At 39.2% G+C, this 13,536-nt stretch overlaps 1 protein-coding gene across 1 annotated transcript in view; it reads right to left on the bottom strand.

The window, feature by feature from the left end:
• Positions 1 to 13,536, bottom strand: part of AK7 (adenylate kinase 7) — a 34,085-nt gene that overhangs the window by 2,329 nt on the left and 18,220 nt on the right. The window contains exons 10-17 of the mRNA XM_063440191.1: positions 10,752 to 10,901; positions 9,869 to 9,997; positions 9,574 to 9,685; positions 8,244 to 8,372; positions 8,079 to 8,147; positions 5,932 to 6,129; positions 4,672 to 4,892; positions 1,273 to 1,431 (exon numbers count right to left, since the gene is read on the bottom strand). Of these exons, the coding sequence (XP_063296261.1) occupies positions 1,273 to 1,431; positions 4,672 to 4,892; positions 5,932 to 6,129; positions 8,079 to 8,147; positions 8,244 to 8,372; positions 9,574 to 9,685; positions 9,869 to 9,997; positions 10,752 to 10,901 (1,167 nt within the window). The remainder of the gene's footprint in view (positions 1 to 1,272; positions 1,432 to 4,671; positions 4,893 to 5,931; positions 6,130 to 8,078; positions 8,148 to 8,243; positions 8,373 to 9,573; positions 9,686 to 9,868; positions 9,998 to 10,751; positions 10,902 to 13,536) is intronic.

The raw sequence follows: 13,536 nt of genomic DNA, 5'->3' as shown, positions 1-13,536 counted from the left end.
CCAAGCACTCTGCGTACTATTATTTTTTCAATTAGTGACCAAAATCTTTAGTGGAAAAAAAGTGCTCTGAAAATATTTCTAATCCTAGCAATAATCTTGCACAGATGTCATGTATATTAAAATACCTGTTGGAAGCCTACATTACTTCATTCAAGAAGCAATATTTGGGCACAAAGGAAGCTTTTTGGCATAATAAAGTACTGAAATTATACTGCTTGTATCTGGAGGCCTTTCCTGGCTCTCCCCTCCACTAGTGTAGCTAATCATCCTGCCCCCTGTGTTAAAGGGACAGTTTAGGATGCTTAACTGTCTAAATGCAGTTGTTTTGGTGCCTGGAGAGCCCCTTTAATGTTGTGGTGCGGTGTGTGAATGCAGTTACAAAGTGCAGCCCCTGGGGATCTATGTCTTTGGTGTTGATGACCTCTCTTTTATCCTTATACCTCGTATAAAATATTGCATTATTTCAACAAAAACACTGTGATTAAATACCGTCTTTCATTAGAACATATTGTTTTATGCAAGTTTAATAAATCTATATCTTGCATTATATAAGATATGCATATGTATTGCATAGAATTTTAAATTGCAGAAGCAACCAATTAATATCTGCTTGTTCATGGGAGGGCTTTCTTTCCATATTCTGAAAGTTCTGACCATATGTTTAGGTCTAACAGTCCTCTGTTTTAGGTGCCTGGTTAATACGATGCTTAATTTCTATTGTAGTAACATTATTGAAGGCAGACTAAAAATGTCACGATTAAACTTCTGTTACTGTATGAAATTTGGTCAGGACCTGCTAGAACTGGTTGCTTCGGTGTATTGAAAAGCTTAGCATTTTGCACTCCTGTTATTGTATGACTAAATCACTGTTTTTAATATTCGATTGGTGTTTTATTTAACTTTAATTGATCTATTGCTTGTTCTGAGTTTGCTGATCCCCTACCAATATACTTTGTATTGGAGACCCCTCTTACCATCTCTACCCCATGGCTCTGGTATATTATAGACTTACAGCCCCAGGCTACGATATAATATTCTGGCATCCCTCTGCATGTATAATTGACAATGCTAAAAATGGAAAAGATAGATCGGTGACAACAGTGATACAGATCCTCTGTTTTCCTACGCTAGATTATCAGGCACAGACATTGTGGAAAGTGCAATGCCAAGATGCTGGGCCCCCATGATTAGAAGCCCAATCTCAACTTTGCCTCGTGCCATTCTTGTAGGTATAGTAGTGACCATCAAATTGCAAATTAAACACTTTCTTACCAGGTAGTCCACAGGGTCATCAGGTCTCACTTTACAGCACTCATTTAATCCCTGAATCAGGGTGGGCATGACGTTTTTCATTAAATAATTTCTTAAAGGTACAGACTGAGCTTCTAGTAATTCTTGTTCTTGGTGTTTAAGTTCCTCATGCTGCTTGTTCTGTAAGAAAAAAATAATAATATGGGCTACAATAGGATATCAAATTTTATATCAAGTTTATCTACTAAATTGTGAATTATCAGGATGGAAACTGAACAGGGGACTATGAATTTTAGGCTGAAAGAGCAGAATTGGAATAAAAAAAAATCTGTTTTGACTCAAAATTTGCGATTCTCTCACCGTTCATTGGGTTTCCTCACTGGAGGGACAAATGGTTATGGTAACCGCAGAAAATAAAAATACGAATTGTTGTATTTCGACCATTTATTTATCTATCTATCAGATTTGCACGGGAATGGTCAATATCCTGGATTTTTTATATTGTGTTTACATATCCCCTATATTTAGCACATTTGTGAAGTGCAAACAATAAAATCATAGAAACAAACACCTCTTCATCCTGCAATTGAGTGCCCCCAATCAGTCACTGGCCTTGTTTTATTATTTTTGAAAAAGCTTTTCAAATGATTTAATATTTCGAAAAATATTTTGATATACTGCTAAAAATGTTTTTACGCATAATAGATTTGACTTTATATTTTAATATTTTGAAAAAAAGTCATTTTAAAAGTTTATACAAAAATATTAGATCATTTAAAAAAGCAAACCCCAAAAATATATATTGAGGCCATTGTTATACACCCTGTCGTTTGCTCTAGGAGTCAGCATAGAGAAAGCATACAGAGGACAGGATCCAGGAGGTTATGAATAATAAAAAAAAAGTTTGACCTCTGAAAAGTGATATAAATGGGTCACAGTGACCAATGAAATGTCCCTGCTGGTTTTCATGGTGATTGCCCCACATTTAGTGCTTTAGACCACCTTTTAGAACAAATATGTATGTTTAATACATAAGCCCAATGTTTCTATTTATCCTCCTCATTTGTAAAAGTGTGGCATGGCTGTGCGTGGTCTGAATTGGGTTGTGATATAATTACTAATATTTTAATATAATGTAAAAGGAAATGGGGCATCACAAAAAAATGGATAACACAAGATAATAGGCAATTTTCAATGTCTTGTTAAATGGTGTAACTGAAGTTGCATTTCTGCTTTAGGGCTGCACTGTACTAAGAGGGCTTACACACAGCACATAGTGAAACATAGCCATCATTGGCTTTAAGGGTGTAATTTGGGAGCCATGTTAGTAAACCTGCATAATTTGGCAGATTGCTCAATGCATACCTCCCAGCTATCCTGGGTTCGACAAGACTGTCCCAAATCATGGTTTCTATCTTCCCATCCCAAGTTAGTTTCCTGGTGTCCAGCATATGGGCACACAAGGAAAATGTTCAAAATCAGCATAGTGTGAGTGTGTCATAAAATGTGCATGCACTATTCAAAATGTTGTCAGGGCATTAAGTGTTGTCCTTGGTCCCCTTCTATTTTCTCTTTATACTGCCTCTCTTGGAAAACTTATTGCCTCTTTTGGATTCAACTACCACCTGTACGCTGATGACACTCAGATATACCTCTCCTCACCGGACCTCTCCCCGGCCGTCCTGCAACGTGTCACTGCTTGCCTCTCTTCCATCTCTGACTGGATGTCGTCACGCTTTCTCAAACTTAACCTCTCTAAAACTGAACTCCTTGTCTTTCCTCCTCCTAATACTGATCCTCCTCTCTCACTCTCCCTTCAAGTCAGTGATATCCACATAAGTCCATCCCTACAAGCGCGCTGTCTTGGCGTCATACTTGACTCTGGTCTCACCTTTGAGTCTCACATCCAGTTTGTTGCCAAGTCCTGTAGGTTCCAACTCAAAAACATAGCCCGCATCCGCCCCTTTCTTACGTAAGATGCTACCAAGGAGCTTGTCCATGCTCTAGTAATTTCCCGCATGGATTACTGTAACCCTCTCCTGATTGGTCTCCCCAAAAGCCGTACTGCCCCGCTACAGTCTGTAATGAATGCTGCAGCTAGACTGATTTTCCTATCCAGTCGGTCCTCTCACACCTCGCCCCTCTGCCAGTCCTTACATTGGCTCCCTGTATCCTATAGGAGTCAATTCAAAGTGCTAACCCATACATTTAAAGCACTGAACAATTCCAGCCCCTCTTATATCTCTTCACTGATCCAGAGGTATGCCCCTCCTCGTACCCTCCGCTCTGCCCGCGACCACCTCCTGACCGCTGCTCGCACCCGTACGGCCAACTCACCCTTGCAGGACCTCTCACGGGCGGCTCCTCTCCTATGGAATAACTTGCCTACTGCCATCAGACTCTCCCCTAGTCTTCAATCATTTAAGAAGGGCCTTAAAACCCATCTCTTCAGGAAAGCGTATGGCCTCCCAGAGTAATCTCTCCCTTACATACCTGTCTCTTGCTCTCCTATGGGATAGTGCTTTGCTCTCTCCTCCAGCTCTGCGTCACTCCTACTTGATATTTCCTATCCTAATGTTTCTAATACCCCACCTCCTATAGACTGTAAGCTCATTTGAGCAGGGTCCTCTTCAACCTATTATTCCTGTAAGTTTTCTTGTAATTGTCTTATTTATTGTTACATCCCCCCTCTCAAAATATTGTAAAGCGCTACGGAATCTGTTGGCGCTATATAAATGGCAATAATAATAATAATAATAAGCCCATGCCCAGAGCACTTCAAAAGCACTCTGAGCATGTGCTACCATGCATGGGCCTGGCAAGTCAGGCTGACATGCCCCATCTTTGGACAACCTAACCTCCTTTTCAGATAGGATTGCCCTATTTTGGCCTCACAGTGATGCACTGGTATAGTCCCCAGAGTATAGTCCACTCCATTCAAATTTGCAACTATGCACCTATAATTACCTTACAAAAAATAGATATAAACAAAAATAATAATATGATCAAATAATTTAACCAGAAAATGTGCATTTATCTTTTATGAATTTCCAAAGTACACCTCTAGGACCTAATGTTCAATATTATTACATTCAATGCCATTCACATACATAGAACCCTTTGAGTGTAGAATACCGAGCGGTAGAGATGGCAAATCATAATTTGACATTTTAATTTAAGGATCTGTCATTATTTATAATCTAAGGATTATCTGTTTGTTACCGATGGTTTCCATCACAGGATTAATGAATGAGTGAAGCAATGGGAGTGGGAGTTATTGCAACCCTATTGCATTCCCTTTGAAGTCTGGGTTCAAAACTGAGTTAGTTCTCCACTTGAGACGCATTTAATTTTTCTTCTATATTAATAAAATAATATCTGAGGTTTGTTTTTTTCATATTAGTAGATGGTTTGTCATACCCATTCCTCCCAGCGTGCCTTCTTCTCCGCCGTCTCCTCAGCTTCTCTTCTTTCCAACTCAGCTTTCTTCTCTGCTTCGTGAGCCAGGGCCTCCTGGGCTGCCTTCAGTTCTAATTCTGCCCTTTCCTCAGCTGTAAGACCATAGTTCCGTGCTTCACCTACAGCTTTAATAATCTGCTTTAGCACGTCTCTGTACTCAGGATCATCATCTTTAGATATATCTAAAAATAATAGAATGTTAAAAATTACATTTTGAATTATCACTAAATTTATCGTCTTCTGTATGGGGCAGTACAAACTGGTGCTAAAATGAAAGGTACTCGCACCAAAATGATCAATTGGGCTTTAATTATTGCATTTATATGCCCCCACTGTCTAATATTAAAAGGAAAAAAAAAAACATCCCTTGGACTTCTGCTTGACTTTCACATATTCTTTTAAGCAGTGTATGCCTTAAAGGGACACTCCACAGCGCAAATACAAAATAAATAAAAATCATTGTTTAGTAGATATACCCCAAATGAAAACTTGAAAGCATTGAATTATGCATTTTTACATTGGAGGTATATCTAAAGACAGCTTGTAAAACCTGACATTCTCTTGTCTGCTGCCTTTGCAAACTCTCCCCTTCTAACCCCGACTTTTCTGTGGCTGTCCAATCAGAGACTTTCCAATTGAGATCAATGATAAATCTTTCCAAGGTAGGTGCTCTGAGCAATTGCTGCCTCTTGAGTTTAGCTCCACTGAGCTAACCAAACCAGGAAGTAACAGGACCGGTTGTCTGCTTAAAAGTCAAGGGGGTGTAAACAGGTTAATATAGAAAAGGATTGAATTTTATTGAAATCTGCACTTTTTGCAAAATGAAAAATATGGCAAACTCTCCAAACACAACGCTTTTCAGCAAGCTAAAGTCTTTAGGGGTCTGTAGTGTCACTTTAATGTAGTTTAGTAAACTTTACCCATTTTACATTTTTATCAAGCGAGCACCAACAGAGTTTATAACACTAGGATACTAATACATTCTAATGACCTACAGTAGATATCACTAGCACACTGATACTACATAACTCCAAATAATGTAACAGTTATATAATTAAATAACTTATAGACTTTAATAGAATCTACTGATATAACGTTTATACCACTAATATATTGTAATAAACTCTAATAACATAAAGTTGTTATCACAAGAGTTCAATCATACTGTACCAGTATAACATCTACATCACTTATGCAGGCCCACAGGGTTATTTACTATACCAATGTGCTGTGGATGGATTTCGGCTTCATCAAAATAGTTGAGAACAGTTTCATCTTCTGTGTTCAAATCACGGAACGTATGCAGAGCTTGAAGGAAACGATCATGAGCATAGTGTGTTCCTGCTACTACGCTTTCTGGAAGATTTATTACTCGATTTTTAAGGAACTCATCAGAGGCATCCAGAGAAATAACATAATCTGTAAATACATGGAAACAGAATATAGACAATGTGTTTTTTTTTCCATTGGAACTCTGTAATACACGTATACAGTAAAATGTATTCCCCATTTGCCATATTTCACCTTTAAGTTAATTAAGTCGAAAATTCGATAGTAAGGACGCTTTCCCTGGTAACTGATATTAAAATGGACCTGCTATTGAAATCTTAACTTAGAAAAATCTTTTCCAGTTGCAGTTTACAATGTAAAGTAGTAAGTGTACATCCTGGATAACAGTGTAAATTGCTGTCCCCTCAAAATAACTCAACACACAGCCATTAATGTCTAAATCGTTGGCAACAAAACTGAGTATACCCTTAAGTGGAAATGTCCAAATTTGGCGCAATTAGCCATTTCCCCTCCCTGGTGTCATGTGACTCGTTAGTGTTACAAGGTCTCAGGTGTGAATGGGGAGCAGGTGTGTTAAATTTGGTGTTATCGCTCTCACACTCCCTCATACTGGTCACTGGAAGTTCAACATGGCACCTCATGGCAAATAATCCGCTGAGGATCTGAAAAAAAGAATTGTTGCTCTACATAAAGATGGCCTGTCTATAAGAAGATTGCCAAGACCCTGAAACTGAGCTGCAGCACGGTGGGCAAGACCATACAATGGTTTTACAGGACAGGTTCCACTCAGAGCAGGATTACTGGAAAGATGTCCTGTGGTCCGATGGTTCACATGGTGTCAAGCGTGTGTGGCGGCAACCAGGTAAGGAGTACAAAGACAAGTGTGTCTTGCCTACAGTCAAGCATGGAGCATGGTCTGGGCCTGCATGAGTGCTGCCGGTACTGGGGAGCTACAGTTCATTGAGGGAACCATGAATGCCAACATGTACTGTGACATACAGAAGCAGAGTATGATCCCGTCCCTTCGGAGACTGGGCCGCAGGGCAGTATTCCAACATGATAATGACCCCAAACACACATCCAAGATGACCACTGACTTGCTAAAGAAGCTGAAGGTAAAGGTGATGGACTGGCCAAGCATGTCTCCAGACCTAAACCACATTGAGCATCTGTGAGGCATCTTCAAATGGAAGGTGGGGGAGAGCAACCTAACATCCACCAGCGCCGTGATGTCGTCATGAATGAGTGGAAGAGGACTCCAGTGGCAACCTGTGAAGCTCTGGTAAACTCCATGCCCATGAGGGTTAAGGCAGTGCTGGAAAATAATGGTGGCCACACAAAATATTGACACTTTGGGCCCAATTTGGACATTTCCACTTAAGGGTGTATTCACATTTGTTGCCAATGGTTTAGACATTAATGGGTGTGTGTTGAGTTATTTTGAGGGGAAAGCAAATGTACACCGTTATACATGCTGTACACTTACTACTTTACATCATAGCAGAGTGTCATTTCTTCACTGTTGACACATGAAAAGATAATATAAAATATTTACAAAAATGTGAGGACTGTACTCACTTTTGTGAGATACTGTATATGCTAGATATTTGGCTACCATAATGTGTAGATGACATCTGAGGAGAATTTAATTTCTGTCAAATGGAAAGTAGCATGACAGGTATACATTAAATTCTAGGAACCTTAAAGATCAAACAATATAATGTGCAGACAAGTTTTGGGTGGAATGAAGCTTGGTGGCACATTCCTCAAATCATCTTTGGAATTTGAGTTTGATGTTGCTCATCGATGGGTAATGTTTGACACTCGGCCATTGCTTCATATCATAATGATCAAGGCTCAAAGAAGACTCCCGTCTATCAAGTTGTAAGTAATGCATGCGCACACACATACACCCATGTTGCAGTTGTTGATTATACAATTCTACCAAAACCCTGGAGAGTTCTCCGTAGCTTTAGAATTGAGGAACAAATTAAATTTGGACAACTAAATAGGGGGTAAAAAAATTAAGAACATACAATTTGGACAAACTGAATCCCATTTGTAAATCTAGAACAAACCTGGAGTGATGGTTTTATCGAAGTATGGAATTTTTCCCCTGCTTTTTTCCTCTTCTCCCCCTTCTTCCGCTGGAAGACACAAGTAAGAGAAATTAAATTTGACACTGGAACATGATTCTATTATTGCACGGTTCATAAACTTCTCTGTACAGTGAAAATACGTACAGCTGAAAAGCTCCTTTGCTTGTTCGTAAGTTTTGGGATAACCATCAAGTACGTAGCCCTGGTTCTGGCATGGCATCGATTTCAGCTTGTCCCTGACAAACTTGATCACGTAGCTATCATCAAGACGCCCTATTCATAAGAATCACAGCAACATTTATCATGTGACATTTGACATTTATATGTCTGAGATTATTAACTGTAAGCAAGCAGGATTTCCCTTCAGGCTTTTTGCTGTAAACACTGTCTTTTTAGAGAAAATTGAGTGTTTACATTACAGCCTAGTGATAACTCCACTGGCCACTCCTCAGATGGCTGCTAGAGGTGCTTCCTGGGCAGTGCTGCACAGTGGGCAGCACTGCCCCTGGAAGCACAGTAAGCAGCACTGCCATTTAGTGTCTCCATCCTCTGCATGCAGACACTGAACTTTCCTCATAGAGATGCATTGATTCAATTTGTCTCTATGAGGAGATGCTGATTGGCAAGGGCTGTGTTCAAATTGTCCTAGCTCTGAGCCTGATCTGCCACCTTGACAGTCTCAGGCAATCCTATGTGGAAGCATTGTGATTGGCTCAGACCACCACTTCTGATAACGTCAGCAGACAGGGCTGTGCCAGCAGCTGCAGACTTGAAATACAAGCAAGATATTACTATATTTAGGGAGGCAAGCGGGAGCCAGGGGGCTAGATAGTGGTTTTAACACTACAGGGTCAGGAATACATGTTTGTGTTCCTGACCCTATAGTGTTCCTTTACGTCAAGCTCACTGTTACCTTAAAAGTTTACTAGCCAACACTGAAGGAGAGATACAGCTGTAAGTGTATCTTATTGCACTATTATCTTTTCCTACTCTGTTTTGTTTTGAGGTCGTCATATACCAACACAATATTGGACCTCTTTAAGTTTATGTATATATACTATTTTGCTATATACACTTTAAATTTTTGGCGCGGTTTACCACATCTTTTTTTCTTTCACGTTTTGTATTTTAGCAAGGGTTGGGAATACTTGCTTGTTCACTGCTGCCTTCTACCCTGTTATTTTAGTGAGCGGCTATTCTGTGTTGTTTTGTGTATAACGGTATTGTAGTGCCACTATAATGACAGTCGCCATTTTAAAGTCAATATATTAATATTGTCAACTTTAAATTTAATTAAAATATACTGTTAAATATGAGAAAAAATAAAAATAAACTAGAAAAATAAGACTCTAAATTCATGCAATGGGTATGCCAGGTTTAAACAAGCTATAAATGTGTTTGTTTTGTCTGAAATATTGCTGCTCACTGCACCCTATTAAAAAAAAAAATTTGCTTAATTAGTTGAATTGAATACCTCCATTTTGCTCCATGTTCTCTTTGACTCCATCTAATATTTCTTGCCAGTTTTCAGAGCTCTCCTCACCCTCTTCTTCTTCTTCCTCTTCTGGGGCCTTTGAAAGTCTTTCCTAAATATGCAGAGTCAGAGAGACTTTGTTTATCAATAAAACGTGTTTGGTTTTTTTAGAAACATAAATGTAAATTAAAAAATACTGCCAATAAGTCATGTGGTTGCTGCCATGGCAGATGAAGAGTTAATGTACAAAGCAAATAATAATCATATATGTGCATTATATTTCTCCAGAACTCACCAGTTTTTCAATGGCTTCTGTAATTACGTCTTTTATTTTGATGTGATGCAGTTTGTAATGTTTGCACAATAATTTGGAGACCGTTGTTTTCCCGACTGCTGGTGGACCAAGAACACAAATTCTGACAGGCTGAAAATGGATGGGAAATATGGTATTCTGACATATTTGTATGTGTATGCTTTTCATTATATAACGTATTTGAAATAATTGTAAATACAGGGAAAACACATGACGATGTACAAAAAAGTATCAACGCACTGTTTATATCTAGTGAAGTAGAAAATGGAGGGATAATTCCATGATCAGGTCTGCACAGTCTACAGACCTTGATTTATATATATATAGAAACTTAGAAATGTGTTTTAGGTACTTCTAAGTACATTTATTATTAAGTAATTTCATACACTTGGCTTGCACACTGTATACACAATTTGCCTAAAGAGCCATTAAGCGCCAGTCACTTCCTCCAGGAAGCTGCTGCACCTAGTTTCTGAGTGCACCATCGTGCTTAGCTCAATACAGATAACTTATGGCTTTCACAGAGGAAGAGATTGGTGCCTGGCAGACCCCAGTTAAGTTATTAAACCATTTGCTATTTCGATATTATCATTGGGGGGCACCAGGCTACTCAAGGTACCATAAGCACCTACAGCATGCAATGTAACTGGTGGTTTGACCAAATGGCAGGCCTGTTCCAAGACATTGTAGATGACTTTCTAACTTACCGAAAAGCAGTTCTACAACACAGACTGATTGCTAAATATATTTATTATAATTCAAAGACGCAGAATGTTTTTATTGCTGTAAAGTTCTGAAATAAATTCACAAAATAGGCATATCCCTCCTAAATACGGACACTTGTGAGATATAAAGGCAGAATTACCAGAAGGCCTCGAGTACTCTTAAACTCTTGGATCACCAATGCAATGTTCTCCAACAATCCTGTCTGAGCCACCCAGGTAATATTAAAATTCTCCTTCAGAAAAACCGCTTCCATCCTCAAATTCACCAACAAGTGGTCGATTTCTAATTGCTGAAAATCAAAGACATGTACATTAAAATGGTAAAACCAAACTGGAGTCCTCTGGCACCATGACATCATTCAGTGGTATGTTTTCAACAGCTTAACAATGAATGAGGATCCCCAGCAGCCCACAGCCCAACCTCTCCTGCTGGAACCATGGCCAAGACAGAGATTACACTCTGCCTTAGCCATACCAATCTATACCAGTAATGGTTGTCTGTAATAGGCTGAATGATCAGCTGACGCTCCCAGGATATCACAGGTGCCCATCATTGCTCAGCTTAATGCAGGAGTATTATAACGGTAATAAAATGCACAGCACAGTGCATAAATATGTGTGTATGTATATATATATATATATATATATATATATATATATCTACAGGGAGTGCAGAATTATTAGGCAAGTTGTATTTTTGAGGATTAATTTTATTATTGAACAACAACCATGTTCTCAATGAACCCAAAAAACTCATTAATATCAAAGCTGAATATTTTTGGAAGTAGTTTTTAGTTTGTTTTTAGTTATAGCTATTTTAGGGGGATATCTGTGTGTGCAGGTGACTATTACTGTGCATAATTATTAGGCAACTTAACAAAAAACAAATATATACCCATTTCAATTATTTATTTTTACCAGTGAAACCAATATAACATCTCAACATTCACAAATATACATTTCTGACATTCAAAAACAAAACAAAAACAAATCAGTGACCAATATAGCCACCTTTCTTTGCAAGGACACTCAAAAGCCTGCCATCCATGGATTCTGTCAGTGTTTTGATCTGTTCACCATCAACATTGCGTGCAGCAGCAACCACAGCCTCCCAGACACTGTTCAGAGAGGTGTACTGTTTTCCCTCCTTGTAAATCTCACATTTGATGATGGACCACAGGTTCTCAATGGGGTTCAGATCAGGTGAACAAGGAGGCCGTGTCATTAGATTTTCTTCTTTTATACCGTTTCTTGCCAGCCACGCTGTGGAGTACTTGGACGCGTGTGATGGAGCATTGTCCTGCATGAAAATCATGTTTTTCTTGAAGGATGCAGACTTCTTCCTGTACCACTGCTTGAAGAAGGTGTCTTCCAGAAACTGGGAGTTGACTCCATCCTCAACCCGAAAAGGCCCCACAAGCTCATCTTTGATGATACCAGCCCAAACCAGTACTCCACCTCCACCTTGCTGGCGTCTGAGTCGGACTGGAGCTCTCTGCCCTTTACCAATCCATCCATCAAGCCCATCAAGACTCACTCTCATTTCATCAGTCCATAAAACCTTAGAAAAATCAGTCTTGAGATATTTCTTGTCCCAGTCTTGACGTTTCAGCTTGTGTGTCTTGTTCAGTGGTGGTCGTCTTTCAGCCTTTCATACCTTGGCCAAGTCTCTGAGTATTGCACACCTTGTGCTTTCGGCACTCCAGTGATGTTGCAGCTCTGAAATATGGCCAAACTGGTGGCAAGTGGCATCTTGGCAGCTGCACGCTTGACTTTTCTCAGTTCATGGGCAGTTATTTTGCGCCTTGGTTTCTCCACACGCTTCTTGCGACCCTGTTGACTATTTTGAATGAAACGCTTGATTGTTCGATGATCACGCTTCAGAAGCTTTGCAATTTTAAGAGTGCTGCATCCCTCTGCAAGATATCTCACTATTTTTGACTTTTCTGAGCCTGTCAAGTCCTTCTTTTGACCCATTTTGCCAAAGGAAAGGAAGTTGCCTAATAATTATGCACACCTGATATAGGGTGTTGATGTCATTAGACCACACCCCTTCTCATTACAGAGATGCACATCACCTAATATGCTTAATTGGTAGTAGACTTTCGAGCCTATACAGCTTGGAGTAAGACAACATGCATAAAGAGGATGATGTGGTCAAAATACTAATTTGCCTAATAATTCTGCACGCAGTGTATATCTCAACATTAAATCAGTAGCAACAAAAGCAATACGTTTGTTTGCTCTTGTCTGCTTATCTAATATAGCAGCAATTACTTTTTTTATTGGACTATATTTATCACCCTGGGCACTGACATACACTGTATAATTTTTAGCCCAAATTCTGAAATGTTAGTTTATAAAACCATGGTGGATGAGGTCACAGCCTGCATTGAAACCGTAAAGTATGATGTGACCGACACTACGCAGTGTTGGACCCCTAATCTCAGGGCATTAATGTCCTCACCTGCCTTAGTGGGAATTACTTTCCATTAAACATCTGCTAATTGCAGCTGCCTCCATTAATTTAGTCCCTTTTCGGTTACTTGATGTATTGATAGAGGAGATAGCAAATCAGAGAAAGTATGATTCCATTTCCACAGCTCCTCTCCCGGGATGTCACTAAATTGAGAGTGCTAAATTAATGGAGGCAGCAGTAAACAGCAGCTGCTGCCTGGGAGTGTAACTGTAACTGCTACCAACCATGCAATATAAAAAAATGCATTAAGCCAAAGCATGTAATAGGGGAAAAATAATACCATCTTTCTTTTTATTACGTTTACCTTTGATGGTAGTATTTTTCCATAATACAAGCTTCTTTGTTATGTATCATAGAATATACACACATCTATCTACCTATCTATTCATCTATCGAGCTTGCTATCTATCTATCTGTCTGTCTATCTACCTATCAATCTTCCTATC

This window comes from Pelobates fuscus, chromosome 13, assembly GCF_036172605.1.
Source record: "Pelobates fuscus isolate aPelFus1 chromosome 13, aPelFus1.pri, whole genome shotgun sequence".
Taxonomy (NCBI): domain Eukaryota; kingdom Metazoa; phylum Chordata; class Amphibia; order Anura; family Pelobatidae; genus Pelobates; species Pelobates fuscus.
This window is presented reverse-complemented; position numbering and strand designations above follow the sequence as displayed.